The sequence below is a fragment of the Sorex araneus genome, chromosome 4, assembly GCF_027595985.1.
Source record: "Sorex araneus isolate mSorAra2 chromosome 4, mSorAra2.pri, whole genome shotgun sequence".
Lineage (NCBI taxonomy): Eukaryota > Metazoa > Chordata > Mammalia > Eulipotyphla > Soricidae > Sorex > Sorex araneus.
In genome coordinates, this window is record NC_073305.1 from 206,245,976 (window position 1) to 206,272,958 (window position 26,983).

Sequence of the window (26,983 nt, forward strand, 5' to 3'; positions counted from 1 at the left end):
ATGTTTTTAAATCTACGCAGCAAAAGTATCCAAATCAAATAAACAGAAACGAAAGATTTCTTTCTTTCTTTCTTTCTTTCTTTCTTTCTTTCTTTCTTTCTTTCTTTCTTTCTTTCTTTCTTTCTTTCTTTCTCTCTCTCTCTCTCTCTCTCTCTCTTTCTTTCTTTCTTTCTTTCTTTCTTTCTTTCTTTCTTTCTTTCTTTCTTTCTTTCTTCCTTCCTTCCTTCCTTCCTTCCTTCCTTCCTTCCTTCCTTCCTTCCTTCCTTTCTTCGGGTGTGATACCAGTGACATATAAAAGCTGACAACCTTGATACAGCTTCACTCGTACACCGGAAGGGACCGAATGGTTTCGGGACGAGCCGGCGTGGCCAGCAGATCTGAGTGCAGTAAGTCTGCAGGGAAGACCCAGCTTCTCCCACCCCCAAAGGTCTTTGTGCTTTGGCTCCTCCCCTGCCAACTCTGTCCCAGGCTGTCGCCCGGCTTGCAGTCCGGGTCACTCACTGTCACTGCGGGCACACATGAAGTGCCCAGGGTCCTGAATTACACGGGCTCAGGTGGGAGGGTGAGACGGGTGGGATGAGGCTGGGGGCGGCAGGACATCCAGTCGGCCAAGAGTTTGGATGTGAGAGCTGGAGCGATAGCACAGCACTTGCCCTGCATGCGGTTGACCAGGATCCCATCCCTGACACCCCATACGGTCCCCTGATCACCATCAGGAGTGACTCCTGAGTGCAGAGCCAGGAGTGACCCCACTGCTGGGTGTGCCCACCCCCCACCAAAAATAAAAGTCAGCCTCCCAGTACCGTCAGGATGTCCATGCCTCTTTCTTTCTTTTTTTTTTTTTTAAAGTAAAACAGATTTTGTTTGGAGGGTTTTGAAGGTGTGGAGGGTAAGGAGGGAGAAGAGAGAGAGAGAGAGAGGGAGAGAGAGGGAGGGAAAGAGAGAGGGAGAGAGAAGGAGAGAGAGGGAGAGAGAGGGGGAGAGAGAGAGGGAGGGAGGGAGAGAGAGGGAGAGAGAAAGAGGGAGAGAGGGGGAGAAAGAGAGAGAGGGAGGGAGGGAGAGAGAGTAATGCCTTCAAGATAGAATGCGGGCTTCTCCAAGGTCAGAGAGAGCCCCTACACACACCCCAGCATTAGACAGGAAAGCCTGAAAGTGCAAATGATGACTAGGTCTAGGGCAAGTTTCTCTTTAGAAATATCTTTTTTTTTTTTTTATGTTTCACCCATTTTTCTACTGGTTCACTGATATTTCTTTTCCTTGTCGATTTTGTTTGCCTTAGAGCTACGCCCGGCAGTGCTCAGGACTTCCTCCTGGCTCCATGCCCAGGGATCACTCCTGGCAGTGCTTGGGGGACCATACATCGTGCCAGATATCAAACCCGGGTCAGTCTTGCACAAGGCAAGTGTTCTACCCCCTGAGACCCGCAAGCTCCACTGGGTGGTCCTGGGCGCCCCAGCTCCACTGTGCCCCCACAATACCGCATCCTTGATCGCAGGCATTAACTGACCCATCTGTCCCCATTGGCCAAGTATCAGCAAGAGCAGCCACAGGGCCACAGAGCACCCCCCCCCCCCCGCACACACAGAGTTTCTGGATTCCACTTGAGACAGAGAAAGTGGCTGGGAAAACGAAGAGAGAAGTTCTTGAGAAGCGGCAATTCAGGCCCAGCTCCAAGTATAGGGATTTGACTCAGTTTCTCCATCCTTTATATTTCTTTTTAGGGGGGGTCACACCCGGCCATGCTCAGGGGTTACTCCTACCCGCTGTGCTATCACTCTGGTCCCGAGTTTCTCTATCCTTAAGATGAGGACTCTTGAGTCTGTGATGCAGAGCACTAAGTGTGTCACCATATTGCTTTTCTGAGTCGACCTGGGAGGCTGGTACAGTTCTTTTTTTTTTTTTTTGCTTTTTGGGTCACACCCGGTGATGCACAGGGGTTAGTCCTGGCTCTGCACTCAGGAATTACTCCTGGCGGTGCTCAGGGGACCATATGGGATGATGAGAATCGAACCCGGGTCGGCTGGGTGCAAGGCAAACGCCCTACCTGCGGTGCTATTGCTCCAGCCCCAAGGCTGGTGCAATTCTAAGACTTGGAAACAGGCCGGTCCAGAGCTCCCCCAAAAGCACCCTGGGAGTTGAGTCAGTGGCCGGAGGAGCGCCTGGCCAGGATACCACAGGCTCAGGTGATGACTGAGCAAGGGAGTTGGTCTGGAAGCAGGGGGAGGGGACGCTGCAGGCCTGCAGCCATCACTCAGGGTATCCACCCACTCCCTTCCTCGCCACGCTCACACTGGGGACAGATTGGCCCTAAATTTAGCAGAAAAGCAGTCCCCAGAGGGAAATTTCGGAAAGAAAAATTGGCAACAGCAACCTTCAGCATGGAAGCCCCTTGGGTCCTGGAAGAAACTGAGGTTTAAGAAGGGGGGCATTGGAGCAATGCACAGTGGGTAGGGCGTTTGCCTTGCACGTGGCTGACCTGGGTTCTATTCCCAGCATCCCATATGGTCCCCTGAGAACCGCCAGGAGTAATTCCTGAGTGCAGAGCCAGAAGTAACCCCTGAGCATCGCAGGGTTAAAAAAAAAAAAGAAGAAGAAGGGCAGGGGGCTATCTACAGAGCAGGCGGGAAGCGCTGGGCTGGGCTGAGCAGCCCCCACCCCAACCCCATCATTCACAGCTTCACGTCCTGACCTCAGGACCCCAGAACATTCTGGGTTCAGAGATGGAATCTTTTTTGAGTTATTTGTTTTGGGGTCCCACCAGGTGATGCTCAGGGGTTACTCACTCCTGGCTCTGCACTCAGGAATCACTTCTGGCACCGCTCAGGGACAGCGGGGCTCTAACCCGGATTAGCCATGTGCAAGGCAAGCACTTAACTCATTGTACTATCACTCGGACCCTGGAGATGAAATACTGGGAGAGAAAGTGAAGGGGGCTGAGGTCAGGGGGGTGCTCCTCACCCCATCAGACTGGCGTGTTGTCTTTTTCTTTTCTTTTTTTGCCTTTTTTTGGGTCATACCTGGCGATGCACAGGGATTACTCCTGGCTCTGCACTCAGGAATCACTCCTGGAGGTGCTCAGGGGACCCTATGGGATGCTGGGAATCTAACCCAGGTCAGCCGTGTGCAAGGCAAACACCCTATCCCCCATGCTCTTGCTCCAGCCCCTGGCATATTGTCTTAAGAAGAGGAGATGGGCACAGAGATGGGATGTGGGCACAGAGAGGATGACCAGGTGAAGACTGAGAGGCGGGCACAGCCAGAGGCCCACAGAGCTTTGGTTGTGGACGCGTGGACCCTGCAATTGTGAGGAAATTTCTGTTGTTTGAGCCAGTTTCCAGCCCACTGGTCCTTGGACCTCTTCACTGCAACTTCAATTCCAGGAAGAAGTTATTGCCACTTAACTGACAGAGGTTTAAGCCGCCCAGCTTGAGCTGGCTGAACAGACTAATCCAGTTTGTTCGTTTTCATGTCAGATAACCCTGGAGGGGGTGGGGAGTAGCTCGTTGCGCCGGAGAGCTTGCTTATCTGCAGAGGGCCCCGCTCAACCCCTGGCACTGCAGGCGTGACCCTGACCACTGGCCTCAGACTCACTGGAAACTGCCCAGGAGGGCCGGCGAGACGGGTCAACAGGCTGGGTGAGCGCCAGCAGCTTTGCCTGTGGGATGCCCAGGCGTGGTCCTTGCCTCCACATAGTCCCGGGGCACGGAGCTGGGAATAACCCTTGAGCACTGTAAGGTGTGAGCCGTAAAAATGATCCAAATCAAACAAGAGCGAAGCAGGGACTAGAGAGATAGTACAAGCGGTAAGGCGCTCCCCATGCACACAGACGACCCAGGTTTGATCCCCAGTTCTGCATATGGTCCCCTGAGCCCCACCAGGAGTGATCCCTGAAGAGAGAGTCAAGAGCAAGCCCTGAGGGCTGGAGCGATAGCACAGTGGGTAGGGCGTTTGCCTTGCATGCAGCCGACCCGGGTTCGATTCCCAGCATCCCATATGGTCCCCTGAGCACGGCCAGGGGTGATTCCTGAGTGCAGAGCCAGGAGTAACCCCTGTGCATCGCCGGGTGTGACCCAAAAAGAAAAAAAAAAAAAGGAGCAAGCCCTGAGCACAACCAGGTATGGATGAAAATCCAAAGCCAGAATCCCCCCTCCTCCAATGCAAAAACCAATAACAAAAACCACAGCCCTGGATACGGACAGCGCAAACTGTGTGACCTCAGGCTTCACCTTCTAGTTCCAAGGCCATCTCTGAGTGAAGATGGCTAGGGGAGCTTCCTTGCTCCGGGGAGCAACAAGAAAAAACAAAGAATTTCTTCCTTCCATTCATGGTGACCGCTGGAAGGTCCATGGGGCAGCTCTGCTTACATCTCATCGACTACAGCTTAGTCATGTGATCACACCTCGCTGCAAGGGATGCTGGGAAATATGCGGGGGTCTCTTTTTTTTTTTTTTTTTTTTTGCCTTTTGGGTCACACCCAGCGATGCTCAGGGTTACTCCTGGCTCTGCACTCAGGAATTACTCCTGGTGGTGCTTGGAGGGACCATATGGGATGCTGGGGATTGAACCCGGGTCAGCCGCATGCAAGGCAAATGCCCTACCCACTGTACTATCGCTCCGGCCCCTGCCCTGTTTCTGAGGCCACACCCAACTGTGCTCAGCGTTCACTCCTGGCTTTGCACTTAGGTTTCACTCTTGGCAGTGCTTGGGAGCTGTACGGGATGCCAAGGATTGAGTCAGGATCAGCCACGTGCAAGGCAGGCATAAGCCCTGGACTCTCTAGTTCTTCTTCTTCTTCTTCTTCTTTTTTTTTTTCAGCATTTATTTTTCCTGTTTGCTTTGTTTGCTTGCTTGGTCAGGGCACTGGGCAGGACGGCAAACTTTCCTTCATTCTGGTCACGTGTCTGCCCGCTGGGCTCGCTCAGTTTTAGCTGTGGTGCCCCTGGAGGCAAGTCGTGGCACTCATTCTTGCCCGGCTGTGGTACCCTGGAGCTCGCCCTCTCTGTTGAGTGCTCCCAGATAGCAGAATCACTAAGATGGTGCTCGGGCAGGTGCTGGGGATTGAGCCCCTGGCCGCTCGCTGGCAACGCAAGTGCTTTTGCCACTTATTCTTCAGAAGCAAGGGGAGGGGCCTGGGAGAGGCTTCAAGGTCAGAGGCTCAGACTTCCCACGGATGAGCACCCCCGTTCCCATTCCATCTCTGACTGTGAGACCCCCTGAGCTCGCCGACAGTACCTGGTGGAGCCCCGAAGCCCCTCACTGCCACCTGGTCAGACCCTGCCTTTGAACAGGGCCCGCCTCGCTGAGCGGCTTGTTAGGGAGGCCACTTCCCCCCAAGCATAAAGAGGAACATGGATGCTAGGAGAAAATCCAACGTCTCTGTCCCAGACCACGGGTTCAGTCCACACACTCACGGTGCAGGAGAACTTGCTTCTCTTTTTTAAATTTTTTTTCATAAGGTGGGAAAATGCTGGTGCCCCTGCATCACGAGGACTTCACGGAGGGACGCTTGGGGGACCCTGTGGTTGCAGGGACTGAACCCAGGGCCTCACACAGGTGAGGCTTGAGCTCTGCCCCGTCAGGCCTGGCCCCGCCATCTGTTTGTGCAAATGAACCTTGTTCCTGTGTGGCCTTCTACGTGGCCGGCAGGCAGTGTGGCCAGTGTGGGTGGGCCTGGCCTGCCACCCGGGGCTCGCACCCGCGCCCACACTCCTGGCTGCTCCTATGGCCTCTTCCAGACGCTCCTCAAGGCTCAGATCATTGGAGCTGGCACAGTACCAAGGTGTCGGGGCCAGGGCCTGGCCCTCGGAGACCTCCCGGACCCTTTCTGTCCCTCCCTCCTTCTGCCTGCACACAGGGCCATGTTCCCCACCTGAAGACGCGAGGCCTGTTTCTGGCTTTTCCGTTTCTCCAGTGGGAACTGGGGTTTGGAACGCAAATGCCAGATGCGTGTGTTGCCGTTTCCTTCTCCCTCCTGCCCACCTTCTCCCTTTCTCCTTCTTGAAATGACAAGTACAGGTTTTGACTTGACGTCAGGGACAAAGAGAAAAAACATCAGAAAATGAGGCTGCCTGGAGGTCCCCAGACATTGTCCTGTCCCACTGACAAGAAACTCTACAAGGAACAACATTACCCCGTCACGTTTACAAGGACCAGCCCCTGGCCGTCCCTTACCTCCTTTTCTCTAGCTCCAGCGACAGTATGTTCTAGAAGAGTTAAGTGTGTCCTTACCCTGCCTTTCTTGCGGTTCAGAGAAGCACGATTTCTCAGTTCTGATCAATAAGGTGGGAGGAGAAGGCTGGCCAAGTTTCCTCGGAAGGCTTTTGACCTCCGAAAAGAAATGGCAAGGGTGGCTGACCCATCTCTTTCCTATAATTCCGTGGACATGATCCCCTCCTGCCCCACGGCATGCAAACCTTAGAGTCCCAGAGACTGTGGTATTGCCGAGGAGCTTTCTGCACATCTCAGTCACCACTACACAACAAAAATAAGACAGCCTTCACCCACACCCCCGTCTCCTTTTGGCATTCCTGTGGCATGAGGGCTACTCCTGGCTCAGCGCCAGGTGGGAGCAGGGGCCGGGGTGTCACTCCTAGCAGTGCAGGGAGGACATAAGGTTCTCAGGATTGAACCCAGGGCTACCAAAACATATAGGCGGGGGCCTGAGCAATAGTAGGGTGGGTGAGGCGCTTGCTTTGCATGCTGCCAGCCTGGGTTCTTTCCCCAACACCCCATAAGGTCCCTGGAGATTGGCCAGGAGTGATCCCTGAGCTCAGAGCCAGGAGTAAGCCCTGAGCACGGCGGGGTGTGGCCCCCCCATGCAAACAAAGCAAATGCACAGTCAGGCGTTTGAGTTCTCGCCCTGACCTAAGGCTTCCCTTTGGGTCTCTATTGCTGCTGTAAGCCAACACTGTGACTTTATTCCTCTCAGCACAGTGGGTCTCTGTTTATTGTCACTAACTGGGGCAGGTGTGGCCACCTTAACTCAGTGATGCCAGAGAGTTCCTCGTCCCCCTTTCCTGCTGACACCTGGCTCTGTCCCAGTGGCCCCCTGCCAGCTCGAACATTCTAAGAAAATCTTGGGTCTCCAGGCCAGAACAGTAGTACAGCAGGTAGGGTGCTTGCCTTGCATGCGGCTGACCTGGGTTTGATCCCAGGGTGATTCCTGGGTGCAGAGTAAGCACTGAGCACCATCCAGTGTGGCCCCCAAACACAAAACAACAACAACAATCATAGTAGCACTGTCGTCCCATTGTTCTTTGATTTGCTCAAGTGGGCACCAGTAATGTCTCCATTGTGAGACTTGTTGTTACTGTTTTTGGCATATCAAATACGCCACGGGGAGCTTGCCAGGCTCTGCCATGCAGGCGGGATACTCTAGGTAGCTTGCCGGGCTCTCCAAGAGGAACGAAGGAATCGAACCCAGGTTGGGCGTGTGCAAGGCAAACACCCTACCTGCTGTGCTATCGCTCCAGTCCAACAACAACAATAATAATATAAAAATAAAGCTTGGCTCTTCAAAGACGTTGGAGAGGGGCTGGAGCAATAGCATGGCAGGTAGGGCATTTGTCTTGCACATTGCCGACCCGGGTTCGATTCCCAGCATCCCATATGGTCCCCTGAGCACCGCCAGGAGTAGTTCCTGAGTGCACAGCCAGGAGTAACCCCTGTGCATTGCCAGGTGTGACCCAAAAAGCAAAAAAAAAAAAAAAAAAAAAAAAAGTAAATAAATAAAAGACGTTGGAGAATGGGGACCTGCCTCCACCTCCCTTTTGGGGCCTTTAGGGAAACCCAGGCCTGGGTGCTGGGGGCCTCTAAGGGCCTGGGGATACCTGGGGGAGGTTCTGACTACACTGAGGGCGGTCAGGTTGGTTTCCCCTAATGGGGAAGGATGTTCGCCTTGTGTGTACTGAGCACAGCCAGGTGGGCCCGACTCCCCCAAGAGAGACCAAGCCCCATGCACCCGCATCTGAAAGCCAGACAGAGACATATTTCCGTATATGGGACTCAGAAGATCACCCTGGTTTGGGGTGTCACCACCAGCAGTGCTCAGGGGTTATTCCTGGTGGTGCTCAGGGGTGCTGGGGATCAAACCCACGTGCAAGGCAAACGCCCTACCCGCTGTCCTGTCACTCTGGCCTGTTCGTGAAAGGCCGTTTGATTCGATTTTCTCACAAACCCACTATGTCGAGGCTCCGGGCTCCTGACAAATAGGGTGTCGTGACGGTGACGGGGACGAGGCCTGCAGCCCGGCTTGCCTGCGGTCGGCCCCTGCGCGGAGCATGGGCGGACCAGGACGGCATCCAGAGAGATCCCAAGACGGCGTGCACACATGATGAGTTTGCTTTGCTGGGGAGCCCTGCCTCTTCTCTGAGGACTTCCCAGCCCCAAGTGCTCTCTGTGCAGCGGCAGACGCTCTCCTGCGGGAGGCCGGCCCAGGGCCCCGTTCCCCAGGCCTGAGGCTGGCCCTGAAGCAGAGGGCTAGGGCCTCTAGCAGGGAGGCCGCCTTCAGGGAGTCAGCCAACAATGTTCAGAAGATGAAGGCCGTTGGGAAGACAAGCAAAGTGACACGTGACTCACTTGTTTATTGAATAAATATTGCATGCACGCTTCCCAGCGGGTCCCGGGGGAGAGGCCAAAAATACGGTGATGAATGTGGGGGTCAAGATGCACTTGGTCAAGGCTTGGCTGGCGGCAAGCCAGAGTCGCCAACCCCAGTTTGGTTTTATTTTTTTTGTCTTTGTCTTGCCTTTGTTGCTGTTGTGGTTGTTGCGATGTCCAGGGGTTGCTTACTTGGTTGTGGTGCTTACAGACATTTGGTTGTTACGTGCCACTGGGCTCACAATAGGCACGCAGGGGTCGCTGGGGGTCCAACTCAAGACCCATGCTGCTCTGCTGCTGAACTACAGCCCGCACCCTCTCCCACTACCTCTGTCTTTCTCCCAGCACTCGGACTACCCTCCCATCCCTCCCTCTCTCCCTCCCCTCCCCTCCCCTCCCCTCCCCTCCCCTCCCTCCCCCTCCCCTCCCTCCCTCCCTCCCTCCCTCCCTCCTTCCTTCCTTCCTTCCTTCCTTCCTTCCTTCCTTCCTTCCTTCCTTCCTTCCTTCCTTCCTTCCTTCCTCCCCTCCCCCCTCCCCTCCCCTCCTCCTCCTCTCCCCTCCCCTCCCCCTTCCCTCCTTTCCTCTCCCCTCCCCCCTCCCCTCCCCTCCTCCTCCTCTCCCCTCCCCTCCCCCTTCCCTCCTTTCCTCTCCCCTCCCCTCCTCTCCTCTCCCCTCCCCTCCCCTCCCCTCCCCTCCCCTCCCCTCCCCTCCTCTCCTCTCCTCTCCTCTCCTCTCCTCTCCTCTCCTCTCCTCTCCTCTCTTTCCCTTTCTTTGTCTTAAGCAGTAAGCAATGTTAGGTTTATAGAAGCCACGAGGTAGGCAATCTTTTGGGAGAAAAATCACCAGCACCCCAACTTGTAATAGGTATTACAAGCTTTTTTTTTTTATCTGAGGGTCGGGGGAGGCTACACTCAGTGCTCAGGGGTTACTTCTGGCTCTGCACTCAGTAATATATTCCTGGCAGTACTCAGGGGAGCATACAGGATGCTGGGATCTAACCAGGTCTGGTGTCCCCTGGGTGTTTGATTCTTTGTGTTTTGGGCAACACCCGGAAATTCTCAGGAATTAGTCCTCACTCCTGGCAGTGCTTGGGGGACCATATGGGGTGCTGGCGATCAAACCCGGGCTGGCCACATGCAAGGCAAGCACCTTAACCGCTGTACTATTTCTCTGGCATTTGCTTTTTGAAATATTATGTGTCTTTGTAAGCAGAGATTACACACAGGTGTGGGGTTTCAGGAGAGGGCCAGGATGGTCAAGTCTAGAACTATGTTCCTTTATTATTTTTTCTTTTTCTTGTTCTTGTTCTTGTTCTTTTTCTTTTTTTGTTTTTGGGTCACACCCGGCAATTCCCAGGATTACTCCTGGCTCTACACTCAGGAATTTCTCCTGGCGGTGTTCGGGGGACCATATGGGATGCTGGGAATCGAACGCGGGTCGGTCACATGCAAGGCAAACGCCCTACTCGATGTCCTATCTCTTCAGCCCCCTTTATTATTTTTTACCACGTGTTTGGCATCTTGTTGTAGGACAGATAACGGGAGAAGGAGAAAAGGCGAGTCATTATCTCTGTTTTGGCAAGACCAGGGATATTCTCCATGTCACCCCTTCCCTCCTCTCTGGTCTCGTGGCCTGCCTCGCTTCTCTGTCTCTCTGTGCCTGGGGTCGCTCAGGCCTAGGCACTGGCTCTCTCAGGCTCTCCCCAGCTCTGGCTTCCGCTTAGGCTTACTTTTGGGGAGTTTCCTGCTGGGCCATTAGGCGCTTCTTAGCCTCCTTTTCCTGGGGGCCACAGAACTTAGATCTGTTCATGGGATTTGGAGTGGAAGTGGCAAATGGTATCTCCAGGCTCCTTCAGAATCTGCCTTGCCTCCTCCTCCTCTTCCTCTTTTTTTTTTTTGCTTTTTGGGTCACACCCAGCGATGCACAGGGATTACTCCTGGCTCTGCACTCAGGAACCACCCCTGGTGGTGCTCAGGGGACCCTATGGGATGCTGGGATTCGAACCCGGGTCGGCCGCATACAAGGGTAACGCCCTACCCGCTGTGCTATCACTCCAGCCCCCAACCTCCTCCTCTTCTTATCAGCACATCCCAAAGACCTGAGGACTCAAGGGACCTAAGAGAGGGTAGAGGCCAAGATGGAGAGAGCCTGAGTCGCTGAATGACTGTGTGGATCTACCCTCCACCCCAATACACGGGGGCACGAACCGAAACTAAACACGAGTGTGCAGCTACTGAGATTTTGGGGTGCCTGTGAGCACGGCAGCTCCCTGGCATTGACCGTGGCCAATCGAAGCAAAAAGGGAAATTCTCAGGCCTGGGCTCCTCTGGAGTCAGTCAGGAACTTGGGGATGGCAGCTTCAGGGCTGGGCACAAGGACTTGTCACACAGCGTGGGCACTGTGTCCCGGAGCACCAGGGTCTCTGGTTCCCAGGGAGACAGCCATCCGGCTAGGCCGCAGACTCCTGCCATGGGAAATAGGATTATTTCTGGGCTGGAGTGATAGTGCAATGTCTAGGGTGCTGGCCTTGCACATGGCTGGCCCGGGTTCAAGTTCCGGCACCTCTGAGCCTCACCGGCTATGATCCCTGAGCACAGAGCCAGGAGTAAGCTCTGAACACTGTGGGTGTGGCCCAAATCCCCTGTATCACTACCGGCTGCTTGCACTCAGCAAGGAGCGGGCAGATGGGAACCTCCCCACCTTGTCTCCGAAAAGCACATTCTTCCCTCTCAGAATCCTAGTCAGGGGAAGCCCAGACCCACATGTTCCTATAATGTGGTGAGAGAGATGGGAGTGGACCCCATTACAGAGAAGTAAAGGCCAACCAGACGTGGCTAAGAGGTCAAGGAAAGCTTCTCGGCGGAGGTGGCTTTTGAGCTCCAGCTTACCTCGAGATCCACTTTGGAACAGGAGTGGGGGGCAGAGGCCACTGGTAAAGGCCAGAAAGACTGCAGGAAAGGGGGCCTTCCTCTCCTCTTCCTCCTTACTGAACATGGAGGGCTGGAAAGGAGAATCATGAGGGCTTTTAGCTCTCTCCAGAAAATGGAGAAAGGGGTGTAAAAATGAACTGAAATGAACATGGGTTGCAGATGAGAGCTCTACATCTGGGAAGCCCAAATGGATCCCTTGAAAACAAAACAATAAAAACATTCAGTTAGTTGGCTGGATCCAAAATTAAACTAAGGAAATCAATAGCTTCCCTCTTTATACCAAGAGCAATCACTTAGAAGATACAGTAGGAGTGGTGACCCCATTTACAATAACAACTCAAAAGGTAGAGAGCTAAGAATAGTCTTAATAAGAAGTACAGGGCGTGGAGCGATAGCACAGCGGGTAGGGCGTTTGCCTTGCACGCAGCTGACCTGGGTTCGATTCCCAGCATCCCATAGGGACCCTTGAGCACCGCCAGGAGGAATTCCTGAGTGCAGAGCCAGGACTAACCCCTGAGCATCGCCGAGTGTGACCCGAGAAGAAAAAGAAAAAAAAATAAGAAATACATAATGTCTCTGTGAAAGATCCCTGCAAACGCAGATGGAAGATAAAAAGAAGACTGAATTAGCGGACTAGCAAATTTTTTCTTTATGGAATTTTTGCAGCCCTCAGATGTTACTCTTTTTATGTTTGTTTGGGGGCGACACCCAGCAGTGCTCAGGGTTTACTCTTGGTTCTGTGCTCAAGCAGGTGTCACTTCTCTTAAAGTGTATTATAATCAGCACAAACAAGCCCCAAGCTCCAAAGTTCACCAGCGTTTTAGGGCCCCACTAGAGTGTTCTCCTCTCCTCATTAGGTCCTCTTGGTCAGAACTTAATTGGCTCTGGGGTAGGATCTGTAGCACAACAGGGAGGAAGTTTGCCTTGTGTGTGGCCAGCCAGGTTCAATCCCTGATATTCCATATGGCCCCCTAAGTCTGCCAGGAGTGATCCCTGAGCACAGAGCCAGGAGTCAGCTCTGAGCACTATCGGATGTGGTCCCTCATCCCCCAGACACCTCTCCCCCCCAAAAAAATTTTTTATTGGTTCATTTTTTTTGTTTTTTTTGTTTTTTTTTTGCTTTTTGGGTAACACCTGGCAATGCACAGGGGTTACTCCTGGCTCTGTATTCAGGAATTACTCCTGGCAGTGCTCGGGGGACCATATGGGATGCTGGGAATCGAACCCGGGTCGGCCGCATGCAAGGCAAACACCCTACCCGCTGTGCAATTGCTCCAGCCCCATGTTTCTTGTTCTTTATTTTGTTTAAGGAGTAGAATTGGGGAGACTCCTACAATTCTCGCTTCAGAATGAGCATTCTCTGGGCTCAGGGCCGTCCTCCAGTGCCTCTACTTTCAGATCAGTTGTGTTTGGGATAAGAACAACCATGACACGGGGAGTCACTGGACTTTCTTTTTTTTTTTTTAATTAATAGTTTATTTTTAATTAGTGAGTCAACGTGAGGGTACAGTTACAGATTTATACATTTTTGTGCTCATGTTTCTCCCTTACAAAGTTTGATAACCCATTCCTTCACCGTCACTGGACTTTCTAAGGTCAAGCCATTTGGGGGCTTTGTCTGGAACACGGAAGCAACTTCCAGTCCCTTTTCCTGCTCTGCTGACTCTGTCTTTTGACTCATCCTCTGATTCTGCTTCTTGCTGTCACCTACTGGGACATGACGTTGTCGCTGGTTGATCTGGAGCCCAGACATGACAAGTTCTGGGTACTTCTGTTCCCTGCATCAGGTTCTGGCAGTTTGCCTGGAATCTTTCTGGAAACGAAAGGGGCTGGGCAACTGGGTTCTGTGACTGTTTGGGGTCTTGCTTCTCTGATCTCAGCCAGCTACAATTGGTCCCTCTCACCGGACACCCAAAGGTGCTCCAAGTAGATCAGTTATCCTTTCCCCCCCAAAAAATTATAAAAGTACATGTAGTCTATGAAGAAAGCATGGACAAAAATTCTCTTTTAGGGGCTGGATCGATAGCACAGCGGATAGGCCTTTGGAGTCAGCTTGCACGCGGTCGACCTGGGTTCGATTCCCAGCATCCCATATGGTCCCCTGAGCCCCTCCAGGAGTAATTCCTGAGTGTAGAGCCAGGAGTAACCCCTGTGCATCGCCGGGTGTGACCCAAAAAGAAAAATAAATTAAAAAAAATAAAAATTCTCTTTTAACATTGGCAGAAACAGCCTCTTTATTATTATTATTATTATTATTTGCTTTTTGGGTCACACCCAGCGATGCACAGGGGTTACTCCTGGCTCTGCATTCAGGAACCCCTTGACAATATATTTTATTGGTCAATCAGAAACAGACATTTCTGCGTAGCTAACAGAATATCTAGGGGCTGGAGTGGTAGCACAGTGGGTAGGGCATTTGCCTTGCAAGCGGCCGACCCGGGTTCAATTCCCAGCATCCCGTATGTCCCCTGAGCACTGCCAGGAGTGGTTCCTGAGTGCAGAGCAAGGAGTAACCCCTGTGCATCGCCAGGTGTGACCCAAAAAAGAAAAGAAAAAAGAAAAAAAAAAACACCAGCGCCAGCGCATCTAACTCTGTAGGAGGTGAAGGGGCACAATTCAAATCCACAGAGCCTCTGACCAGCCAGTTCTGCCTCTGTGACTTCATCCTCTGACCAGCACTTCTCAGCCATGTGGTCACAGTTGAGAAATATCGTGCAGATCACAAGTTTCCAAACTTACTTGACTTAATACTTCCTTTTCAGGGAAAAAAATAATCACTCAGCAACTCATGCTTAAGTGAACAAACAAAAAATTATTCTGTAATTGCACCCAGAGTCCTATGCTCTGGATCATCCAAGTTCTGCCCATGCCACCACCACGGCCCCCCTCCCCCCACTCCTGCTCCCCGGGCAGAATCACCCACATTAGGCAACACCGTTTAATTTTGTTGTTGTTGTTGTTGTTTTGCTTTTTTGGGTCACACCTGGCGATACTCAGGGGTTTCTCCTGGCTTTGCACTCAGGAATCACTCCTGGTGGTGCTCGGGGGGGGGGGCCATATGGGATGCTGGGAATCGAAATCGGGGTCGGCTGCATACAAGGCAAATGCCCTCTCTGCTGTGCTATTGCTGCAGCCCTGGCAACACTATTTTAGATGCACCTTCACTCTGGTGAGCATAGTACCCAAGGCTTCCCCCTCACCCCATGTTGAGTTTGATCCGATGAATGGAAAGCATGTTCCCTCAGATCATATGCTGACCCTGGACACCACGCAGTGTGCCCAGTCCTACCTCAACTTCAAGAACTAAGTGGAGAGGAGAAGTGGGCCTGCAGAGCGAAGCTAGGATTTTCAGATGTCCCCTGCATCATGCATTCCTGGATAACAAGAGGATCATCCACAAGAATGGCTGGACAGGACTGGAGTGATAGTACAAGGGGTAGGGCATTTGCCCTGACCCACGTTTGATCCCCAGCATCCCTTATGGTCCCGTGAGAACCACCAGGGGTAATTCCTAAGTGCAGAGCTAGGAGTAACCCCTGAGCATCGCTGGATGTCACAACAGACAAACAAACAAGCAAGCAAAACAAAAAAAGAGAATAGCCAGAGTGTATCAGGGTATCAGAGCACCGAGGGTGAGGTTTCAAATTGGTTCAGAACAACCAGGGATAAATTCACCTTCGAAGGTGCTGTCAGCATTAGGGCCCTTTGCTTTGCTGAGCTCCTGTGGCGAGAACGGAGAACAACTAGGGGGTAATGTCGGGGGCAATGTTGGATGGCCTCTGTGTCAGAGCGGGAGGGAAACTGAGGCTGGAAGGAAATCCTGTGGGGAGGAGAGATGAACTACACAGTCAGGCATGGTGAGACACTAGGGGCTGAGGGTAAGAATGAGCTTGTAGAGCCCAGACTGACAGTATAGCGGGCAGGGCGTTTGCCTTGCGTGCTGCTGACCTGGGTTCAACCTCAGTACGCCATATAGTTCCCCATGCCCTGCCAGGAGTGATTCCTGAGCACAGAGCCAGGACTAAGCTTTGAGCACTGTTGACTGTAGCCCAACAACAACAACACAACAACAACAAAAGAAAAGCTTGTAGCAGGGCAGCTGAGACAGGGCTGTGGGGGAAGGAGGACGGCGGAGAGAATGGGGCTTTGGGGTGCTGCCGTGGGGTATGATGGTATAGGTTCTTCCCTTAGTGGCGAAACCACATGGGCCTGTCTGACTAGTCCAGTGACTGCTGGGGGTGAGGGTGCCATCGTGACGGACTTGGCGACCAGGATTACACCAACCACCAATGTGTCTCTCACAAGCCACCAGTCCTCCTGTTGGAAACACTGCTTTAGTGGGAGTTTATTGCTGGGGGGAAACATAAAGATATTTTCAGTTTTGCTTCCAGGAGACAGAGAAGAAAGGAAACGCGGGCACGTGTGTGACACCTCTATTTCAGGCTTTGGCTACATTCTAGCTGCATCAGATAATGAGCCTTTTTGTAACGTGCTATTTATTTATTTACTTAGGGGAAGGATGTGGGGCCACAGCCTGAGGTGCTCAGGGCTGGTTCTTGGTTCTGGGCTCAAGGATCACTCCTGGCTCGGCTCAGGGGATCATACGTGGTATGGAATACTGGGAATGGATACTGGGAATGGATGGAGGGTCGGCTGCATGCAAGGCAAGTACCTTTAACCTCTGAACTAGCCCTCTGGCCCCTGAATAAATATTTTCTTTTTTTGGGGGGGATCACACCCAGCAATGCTCAGGGGTTACTCCTGGCTCTGTGCTCAGGAATTACTCCTGGCGATGCTCCGGGGAACATATAAGATGCCCGGGATCGAACCCAGGTCGGCCGCGTGCAAGGCAAACACCCTTCCCGCTGTGCTATTGCTCCGGCCCCAAATCTTTATGTCTGTGTTCAATAGACTTAGGTTTATTTTTTCATTTGTCATCTGCTTTGTTATAAGTTGCCATTTTCATTTTCTACACTTTACTTTTTTTATTAGTTTTAATCTGCATAGAACATAGTTATTTTGGAGGCTGGAGCAACAGGACAGCAGGTAGGGCGTTTGCCTAACATGCACCCGGATCAGGTTGGATCCTCGGCATCCCATATGGTCCCCTGAGCACCGCCAGGAGTAATTGCTGAGTTCAGAGCCAGGAGTAACCCCTGAGCTTCACAGGGTGTGACTCAGAGAGGCAAAAAAAAAAAAAAAAAAAGGAAGAGCGAGAAAAAGAAAATAGTTATTTTGCTCTCAGCTTGTCCTCATTTGTTTACGGACCAGGGCTCGGCTCTTTGTCAGCCCCCTATTTTAGGGTCCATTTGTGAGCTCTTATTAACCCTCCCCATTTTGTCTCCGATAAAAAAAAAAAAGTAATTATTGTTCAACAGCACAACACACTAGTGGGCTAAATTTAGATGTTGTTTTTGGGAAAAGCTGAGATTAAAAATAACCACTACCCATGCTGTTTGGAATCGAGGTATTGCAGTTTCATTTTTCCCTATTAATAATACATATGACCTGCTCTATCACTTTATCATTTCTTCCCAAGTTTTCCATGGCGACATCTGCAGTCCGTTTGAGCAGCAAGCTCAAAGAGAAGGTGGAAGGTCTGGGTGCTCTCTGGGGGGGTCTAGCCTGAACTCTCAGTTGCTGGGACTCTCAGGAGCTCCCGGGGTACCTGGTGCATCTTGGGGTTGGACAGAGATGGGCTCCAACAATATGAGTCGTGGATGTTTTCAATATATAGCTATAATTTTTTTCGTGGAGGGCGTCCCGCTGTGCTCAGGGCTCAACCCTAGCTCTGTGCTCGGGGATCACTCCTCGTGGCTTGAGGGACTCTCTGTGGTGCCAGGGAATGAACCCAGGTCAGTCACGTGCAAGGCAAGCGCCCGACCTGCTGTGTTAGCGCTCCAGACTCTATCAGTCTTTCAAGGACACAGGTGCCAGGCCAGGTGCCAGGTCTCACGCCAAGGAGTTGCCCAGAAGCTGCTGGGGTTTGTAGAGAAATGATTTGGAAGCCCGCAGTCTACCAGCAAGGAGTGTGGCGGTTCATTATGCAAAGTCCCACACACACAGTCGCTCTGGCTGGACGCTGCGGTAGGAGCAGCCCACGGCCGTGAGGTGCTGACAGCAGTCCGCTGTTCTCTCTCAACACTTCCGTAGCTGGAGTATCCCGAGTGGTTCTCACGGGGCGCTTCCATCTGGTTACCGACAGAGAAATGCTGGGGCAGGCGGTGCCCCCTTGTCGTGAGTGGGCATCACCTCCCACGGGGGCCTGCTGACTCCCGTGCTTGGCATCTCGCTGGGCTGGTGGTGGTGGAGGGAAGCTGCCCAGGAAGGACTGGCTCTCCTCACCTGGTCTCCCCGTGTGGTCAGCGTGGACCGCCTCACCCGAGGGCGGTTTCAGGCAGGCGCCATCTGAGTCGGGCCTTTGGATGAGCGGGAATCGGAAAGGAGAGCAAAGGGCTGAGAAAGGGGATGCCCTTGATGGGAACACAACGTGTGCACAGGCTCTGAGGTGGGAGAGCGTGCTGCCGTGTCCCCCCCGCCTTATGGAATATCGCTTGGTGGGCGTGGACAGCAGCTGGCAATAGTAACCAGTAATTAGCAATGAAGCTGACACCGGTGCGTAACACCAGTGGCTCACAGTTGAATGTGATTCAATGAACACAAATGGCAGAGCTCTGAGTCGACATGTGAAGAGCTAAGGTTCACTGGAGTGTGTCTGTGCTCTCTGGTCTTGCTGTGCTCTGCTGGTCTCCCACGCGTGCCAGGACTCCCATTCCCCTTCTCAACCCAGCCTGTGCCCAGGAGTTTGGCCTCTCTGAACTGTCTCGTTCTTCAGGGTCAGGGGGTGCCCAGTGGAGAGAGGGGGAGGGGAGAGCAGGAGGCCAGAGTATCCTTGGGGCTTCCCTCCCCCAGGCCCACTCTAGCGGGCTGCTTCTGAGCGTCTCGCATGGTTCTCTCTGGGCAGATTCTGACTGCTCTTCCTCCTCTTGCCTCCTTCGGGACCTAGGGCTGCCGTCATGAGACCTGGGGGACTGACAGTGTTCTTATTATTATTGTTGTTGTTGTTATTATTATTATTTTTGCTTTTTGGGTTACACCCAGCCATGCTCAGGGGTTACTCCTGGCTCATGCATTTAGGAATTACTCCTGGCAGTGCTGGCAGTGGGGGGACCATATGGGATGCTGGGAATCGAACCCGGGTTGGCTGCGTGCAAGGCAAATGCCCTTCCCACTGTGCTATCACTCCAGCCCCACACCCATTTTATTTTATTTACTTATTTTTTGGGTCACACCCGGCGATGCACAGAGATTACTCCTGGCTCATATGCTCAGGAATTACTCCTGGCGATGCTCGGGGGACCATATGGGATGCTGGGAATTGAACCCAGGTCGGCCGCGTGCAAGGCAAATGCTCTACCCGCTGTACTATTGCTCCAGCCGTGCCGCCGCCCCCCCCCCCCCCCCATTTTAAATTGTTCCCTTGTCAAATTTTGAAATCCCAATCAGAGAGAACTGGTAGAACCTGATTGATATAAATGACTTAACCTGGCCACATAGAACTAGTGTTGTTTCCATTTTATGAATGAGCAAATAGAGGTCTAGATTACCTCCTGGTGGTGCTCAGGGATAACTCCTGCTGGAGCATGGGGGACCACATGGGGTGGCAGGGATCTAACTAGGGTCAGCTGCATGCAAGGCAACCACTTTATCTGCTGTACTATCTCTGCAACTCTTACTTGTTCCCCTTTTGGGGCCTCAGCTGGCCTCAACTCAAGTGCCCTGGGGTCACTCCTGGCAGTGCTCAGGGGACCATACGGTGTTGAGGACTAAATCCAGGCCTCCTGTATGTGCTCAGCTTTTTGAGCTCTCTGCCCCCTGGAACTTTTTTTTCCCCCCTTTCCAAAGGCAGGACACAAGGTGGCAATTAACTCACTGAACGCTTGCTGAATGAAAAATTGAACAAATGGGACCAAGATGGATGGGGGCCATCCCTGCAGTGCCAACGAAAGTAATAGCAGCCTTAAATCTCTTTTCTTTTTGAATTGACAGTCTTCAGATTAATATTAATAGCAAAATGTTATTTAGTAGACTTGGACAAAATCCCTGGAGTAAAACTAGTAGGTGTGATATAGTGTAAGGCTGCGGACATGCTGGATATTTTTTGTATATGAAATTTAACCTTCACCCAGGCTAGCAATGGAGGTCTGTCTGGTCACCAGGAGGTGACATCACCCCAGACTTTTTTTTTTCTTTTTGGGTCATACCCGGTGATGCACAGGAGTTACTCCTGGCTCAAGCACTTAGGAATTACCCCTGGAGGTGCTTGGGGGACCCTATGGGATGCTGGGAATCGGATCCAGATTGGCCGCGTGCAAAGCAAACGCCCTACCCATTGTGCTATTGCTCCAGCCCCGACATCACCCCAGTTTTGATCCTGAGAACTGAAACGTCTTCAGGGGAGGATTCACCAAGCCAGTCGGAGCAATTCCAACCTGGGAAGGCAGAGGGCAACGGCATCAGGAGGATGTGGTTTATTGCCACAAGGAAGGTATGAGAAACTGTCCTCTGTGGCTCCATGTGGCAGGGAAGTTAGTGGCTCTGGCCCTTCCTGGCAGCTCTCTTGACTCAAGGCTGAGACACGGAGGAGAGAACTATGACTCCCAGCCTCAGGCTGACCTCTGGTGCCAAGTGACACAAGCGAAGGCGCCCCTCGAACTGAGTCTGACTCGAACTTCTGTTCTTTCATCTAGTTACACAGCGAGAAGAAAGGCTTAGTCACTTGCCCAGCTGGTGACAAGGGCTGGGATTCTGGTCTAAATCCCTTTCATCCCAACACCTCTTTGATCACTACTTTGAGCCAAGAGAGCACAAACCACCTGGTCTCAGTTCAGATTCAAGATGGCTTCTCTTGTATGTGCAATTAAAAAAAAAAAAAGCTTTGTAAAAATAAAAAAGTGGACTGGAGCGATAGCACAGCAGGTAGGGCATTTACCTTGCACCTGGCTGACCTGGGTTTGATTCCTCCGTCCCTCTTGGAGAGCCCAGCAAGCTACTGAGAGTATCTCGCCCGCATGGCAGAGCCTGGCAAGCTCCCTGTGGCGTATTCTATATGCCAAAAACAGTAACAAGTCTCACAATGGAGACGTTACTGGTGCCCACCTGAGCAAAAATAAAAGTAATGTTCTCCCTCTCACTCCTTCTATGCATGCAAGTTCCACTACCTAGAGTATATACTAGTGTATATGCTAAAATGCTAGTATACAGGTAGTATATATTCTGTCTAGAATATTCTAGGCTCCCTTGGTCTAGCAAAGTAGTCTTCCAGGCCACAGTGCAAATAAAGATCATTTCATGACCTCTTCCCTACTCTAACCCTCCAGGTTAATTTAGGTTACCCCTCTGGTGTTCGGGATTTTTCTTTCATGCTCCTGTGACTATGATAATTTTTCCACATTAGATAATACTGAAGAAAAACACTTTGTCTCGTTCACAAAGGTCCAGGACGTCTGTTTTTTTTTCTGAGTACCGAATCCTTGGAACAGCGGTCGTCACTTAGTGAGCAGCAATGAATATTTGATGAGAGAATAAAAGCTTGTTGCTCTCTGCGGTCATGAGTTACCAGCGGTTCTCCGGTGTGGTCCCTGGGCCTGGAGCATTAGCTTCATCTGGGAACTTCTTGGAAAGGTCATCATCAGGCCTCATTGCAGACGCAATTTATTAGACGCCTGGAGTGGCTCTGCCACCCCTGCTCAGGTTGGTCCTGGGCCACACTCGCGGCTCCAGGGGCGGGCGAACCGTAAGGGGTACCGGGTCCGGAACCTGGGTCTGCCCGGTGCGAGGCGAGCGCGCAGGAGCCCCGCCCGCGGTACTATTGCTCCCTTTAGGGATCCTGGGCTCAATTTTGTTTCTGTTTTTTAATTGGATCGCAGGGAATTTCAAAGTTACAAAGTTACTCATGCTTGCGTTTCGGTCCCCCTCCGGCAGTGCCCACTTCCTCCCACCGAGTCCCCGGGGTCCCGCGGGCCTTCCACGCTGCCTCCGAGGCCTGCTTCTCAGCTTTCCGTCTCCCCCCGAGTGCCCAGGCCCTGCTGCCCCCCGGGGGCTCCGGGCTCCGGGGTGGGCAGCGGCCCCGCCCTCCCCGCCCGGCTCTGCGTCGGACAAACCCGCCTGTGCCCGAGCAAAGTGGGCTGGGGGTGGGAACTCCGCGGCTGGAGTCCCACGGCATGGCTCGGGCTCCGCTTCCCACCGCCGCCGCCGCCGCAGCGGGGCGAGCACGGACGCCCCCGCGAGCGCAGGGCCCCGGCCCGGGCGGGGCGCGGCGCCCGGAAGACGCGGAAACCGAAAGAGAAAGCGCCGCTCGGACGCACACGGAAACCCCGAGCCAACATGGCGGCGGCGGCCGGGGGCGGGGCCAGGCCGGCGGGGCGGGGCCAGGCGGGAGCCGTCAGAGGCGGCCCCGCCCCTCGCCCCGCCCCTCGCCTCCTCTCCCCCCACCCCCCCGCCCGGCTCGATTCCGGATTGGTCCGGTTCCAGCGCCGCAGCCCGGGCGGCCGCGCCGTGGGGCCGCGCCGGGCGCTCGCCACTTCCGGCGCGTTGGGGCTGTTGGCTGGGGGCGGCCGCGAGGCGCGAGCGGGAGGCTCCGGGCGGGCCGCGCGCAGGGATGCTCTGGGGGGCGGCGGCCGTGCGGGCTGAGGCGGCGAGGACGGCGCGGGCCCGCGGGCCTCTCCCCTGAGCGCGCCCCGCTGCCCTCACCCTCCGCCCTCCGGCTCCGGGCCCGCCGGCGCTGCCGAGCGCGGAGGCCGGGGATCCCCTGCCTGGGCCCGTCGCCTCCCTCGGGGGTCGGGCCCGGGCGGGGGCCCCCCCGCGCCGCTGCCCCTTCTCAGCCGAGCCCCATTTCCTGATTTTTTCTTCTTCTTCTTTTTTTTTTTTTTTATAAATTTCCCCTCCTCTTTCATTTTCCTCGGAGAGGGGTGGGTGGGTCTGGATGAATTGTTCCGGGGGTCCTCGATGAGGTGGCCCGGGGGGCCGCGCTCGTGTTAGAGGGTCCCCGCGGGGGCCCGGGCGGGGGAGCGGTTGCCGGGGCATGGGCGGGGGGCTTCGCGAGCCCGCGGGGACCATGACCTGAAGCGTGCGAGCGGGACGCGTCCGCCGAGCCGCCCCCTCCCCGGCCAGCATGGTAAGTGTCGCCGTCGGGGGCCGGGGCCCGGGCGGGCGGCGAGGTGGGGGGGCCCGGCCGGGGCGGGTGGTGGCGGGGGGGGGCCCGGGCGGCGCGGGAGGCGCGTGCCGGGCCGGCCGTGACACATGCGTGCGGCGCTCCCCTCCCCTCCCCTCCCACCCCGCGGGAGGCCCGGCCGTGCCCGCGGGGCCCCGGCCGGTGCGTGTGCCGGGGCGGCCTGCCAACGAGCGCCCCCCCAGCTCTCGGCCCCCCGAGTCGGGGCGAGAGTCGGGGCGATCGAGGCGCGCAGCCACCGGCCGCCCAGGTCAAGGTCGCTTCTTGGGCGTGTGTGGCCAGAAGTGACCCGGGGCGGCCGGCCGACTGGGGCGCGCGTTTGAGGTCGCGCAGGGTGTGTGTGGGGTGGCGAGCCGGGAGAGAGACGGGGCCTGATTTGCAGAAGTCGCCGGACCTGGAAGCTAGATGATGGCAGAGCCGGCACGGAAGGGTCTTGTTCCGCGCCATCCCCCAGCCATGCTTTTTCTTCCTGCGACGTGGGCTTCTGGCCTCCCCCCCATCCCGCCCCGGTCGGACTTGGAACGTGGATCTTCGGTTCCGCTTCCAGCTCTGACGGTTCTTAACGCAGTTGCCCCAGACAAGGTTTCCTGCAGATTTGTGTTGCCCACTGTCTGTTTTCAGGTGTTGGTCTTGTCGCTGTAATTGCTTCTGAACCTCCTCTGTCTGCTGCTGTAGATACCCTCGAAGATGAAACGGTCTGAACCTGTATCAGTTCCTACTCTTGGCACATGGTCAGCCCTTGGGGATTGGGTGATTTCCCCAAGTCTGTATTTCAGCGTCTCGGCTGACAACCTTTCTGGTTATCTATTTTACAAACCCCGGCCCGAAAGGGACATCCTGCTGTGTTCTGTGATGCAGCACTTCACACCGGTGATTTTTTTTTTTTTTAATTTCCAAAAAATTAGAGAGGCCTGTGAGCTCCTGAATTCTGAGCAGAGAGAAGACTTGAGACCAGCCCGTGTCCTCTCCGGTTCATGGCCAGATAAAACATCAGGGCTCTGGTTTTGCTTTTGCAGTTTCAGTTTTGTGGTCAGTGGTGGTCCTTAAATATTACAAGCAAGATATTTTGAGAGAAGTACCAAAATACTGTTCATCTCACTTTTGATAGTTATAATTGTTAATCTGTGGAGCCTATTTATGAATTTGCCTTTATCATGGGCACGTATGGGTGTGGTTTGGTGCTATGCCTCTGGGGATCTTGGATTGTGCTTGGTGGGATGGGGGATAACCATTCTGTGCAGCAACAGATCCAATAAACTCCTGGAGTTACAGTTTCTTTCTCTGTAACATGTGGAGATGGGAATTCTCTAATGAGTCATTCAAGGTATCAGAAACAGTATTCAGAGAGTGATGAAAGTAGTACTTAGAAATCATTCTTCGTTGATTAAAAAATCTGAAAAGCAGATTTACATAACAGGACTGGAGAGAAAGTAGAGGGGTTAAGGTGCTCGCCTGGCATGGGGCTAACCCTGGTTCCATCCAGCCATCGCCCCTTGCCCCCCCCCCCAGCAAAATGTACCTTTTTAATAATTTGTAAGTGTGGTTCAGTAGCATTGAGTATTTCTACATTGTTGTGCAGCCAGCCAGCCCAGGGAACTTTTATTATTTAAAAAAAATGGAAACTGTATCCATTGAACAGCAGCCTGGTGTTACCACTTGACTTTATGAATCTAAATTTGATCTAGGTGTGTTCTTTTGTGACGGGATTATTTCACCCAGCAGTTTTCCAGTGTTATCCATTGTGTACCATATGTTAGAATTTCCTTCTCTTTTTAAGGCCGAATAATACTCCATTGTGTGTGCTCTCTGTGCTGAGTTCATTCATTCATCTGTGGTGAACATCTCCCTGACGTCCGCCTTTTGCCTGTTGTGGGCAGTGCTCTGTGAACATGGACGTATGAATCTCCCACTGAGTTTTTCATTCACTGCTGCTCCAGGCCAGACTCTAGGGAGTGCAGAAGTGAACCAGACAGGCATGTCCTCCCACGGGGAGTTCACGGGAACCCCAGCTAGAACTTCAGTGCTCATCAATTAAGCTGGCTCAGCGCTTACTTGTTCAGGGTTCATTCATTTGTAGTTTTGTGTGGTGTTGGGGATTGGGCCTCACACGTGCAAGGGGTGTGTGCTACCGCTGTGCCCGGGTTTTATTTTAATTGGCAATCAGCATTCTAAAAATGACAACAAGCAGTTTAAAAGTTCCTTGATCATTATGTATGTTTTTTTTTTTTTTTTGTAGCTTAGACTTAATTGGAGCATGTAGGGGGTGGCTGCCTGAGTGTGAGGCGAGTTCTTCCTGCTTCCGTGACACCATCCTTTCCTGTAGGTGTCCCAGGTTGGTTCTCAGAATGCAAAGAAACCAAAGTCCGTCTGTGTCTTTCCCACCCACCCTCTATTTCTTGCTGACTTAACATTTTTTTGTTTTTGTTTTGGGGCCACCCTTGGTGGTCCTCGGGACTCTGATCAGGGATCACTCCTGATGGTGCTCAGGGGATTGACCCATATGGGGTGTTGGGGGATCCAGCCAGCATCAGCCACATACAAAGGCCAAGTGCTTTACTTCCCATACTATCTTTCTGGGTCATGACTTTTTTGTGTGTGAGGAAGGCATGGGGTGCATACCCAGCGATGCTTAAGGAATTGCTCCTGGCTCTGAGCTCAGGAATAACTCCTGGCTGTGCACAGAGGACCATATGGGATGCTGGAGATTGAACCCAGGTTGGCTGCTTGTAAGACAAGCACTCTCCCCACTGTGTTATCTCTCCAGCTCTGACTTTACATTTTTAAGAGTATTAGTAGGTATATAAGTTTTTTTTTTTTTTGGTCACACCCAGAGCATCTCTGGCTCTGCACTCAGGAATCACCCCTGGTGGTGCTAAGGGGACCATATGCGATGCTGGGAATCGAACTCGGGTCAGCCACGTGCAAGGCAAACACACTACCCACTGTGCTATCACTCCAGCCCGGTATATAAGTTTTATAATGGAGCCTTTTAAAACTAATATGAACATGGTATAATAGGATAAAACTAGTATTTCTTGAGTGTGTGATATAAGCAATCTATTTTTCTTTTAGTCTCAGTTAAGCATACTAGCCCTGTTAGGTTTCATTATTAGTATTACTATCAGAGGGGGAGATTAATGGGCAAACAGTGGGATTTTTTTTTTTTTTTGGTCACACCCAGCGGTGCTCAGGGGTTAGTTACTCCTGGCCCTGCACTCAGGAATTACTCCTGGCGGTGCTTGGGGGACCATATGGAATGCTGGGGACCCGACCTTGGTCGGCCACATGAATGCCCTACTGCTATACTATCGATCCAGCCCCAGCAGTGGGATTCTTTATTGACAAGTGCTGGAGCTGGTCCCCTGGCCCCCAGGTGCTGCTGCAATCCAGAGCTTGGGCTCTGCAGTCTTCACCTGGCAGATGATTAGGGATGTATTCAACAGTCTTTGTCTCTGAGAGAGCGAAGGAGGTTAGGAGAAAATGGGAATTTCCTTTAAACTGCCCCTCTCAGAAGCAGGATCTTGTAACCTCACACCATTTAACAGTTTTGTGCTTGCAATCTAGAACAGCTGGATTAGCTTTGTTGTAACTACATTAGGTCGACTCAATTTGGATTGAGAACTCCCATGAGTTCCTTTATGGGGCAGTATCTAGGAGGTTCTTAGAAAAGTTGGTACTTGATAGTGAATAAACTGTTGCTTGTAGCACTGTAGCACAGTCGTCCCGTTGTTCATTGATTTGCTCTAGCAGGCACCAGTAACGTCTCCATTTTGAGACTTTTGGCATATTGAATACGCCACAGGTAGCTTGTCAGGTTCTGCCGTGTGGGCGAGATACTCTGGGTAGCTTGCTGGGCTCTGAGAGGGACGGAGGATCGAACCCGAGTCAGCCACGTGCAAGGCAAACACCCTACCCGCTGTGCTATCGCTCCAGTCAGTAAACTGTTGCTTATTATGGAAATTTTGTATGAAATAGAATTTCTCATTTGGGGGTAGGCTCCCAAGGCTCAGGGGCAGTTCCTGAAGACCAGTGGTTCAGCGTGACGGCTCAGGGACGACGTCCTGCTTGGGTCCTGCAGTGTCAGGGAGCAGCTGTGCCACCCCAGAGCTGCTTAGGACTCCAGTGCCATATGCAGTGGTGCTTGGGGGCTTCAGCGGCTGTCCTGGAGATTCTCAAGGGGACATATGGTGCTGGGGATTGAAGCGGTGGGTCAGCCACAGATGAG

General features: G+C 53.1%; 1 protein-coding gene across 3 annotated transcripts in view; it reads left to right on the plus strand.

Annotated features, from left to right (window-relative positions):
- The first annotated feature begins 22,528 nt into the window (after positions 1–22,528).
- The window catches only part of XPO6 (exportin 6), a 108,340-nt gene continuing 103,885 nt past the window's right edge, over positions 22,529–26,983 (plus strand). For 2 of the 3 annotated variants that reach the window (XM_055135172.1, XM_055135171.1), the window contains exon 1: positions 22,530–22,704. Coding sequence is in view for 2 of the 3 variants with exons in the window: in XM_055135171.1 (XP_054991146.1) it covers positions 22,702–22,704 (3 nt within the window). In the remaining variant the exon portion in view is untranslated. Of the gene's footprint in view, positions 22,705–26,983 lie in introns of all 3 variants that reach the window. The other variant, XM_055135173.1, reaches the window with a different exon arrangement.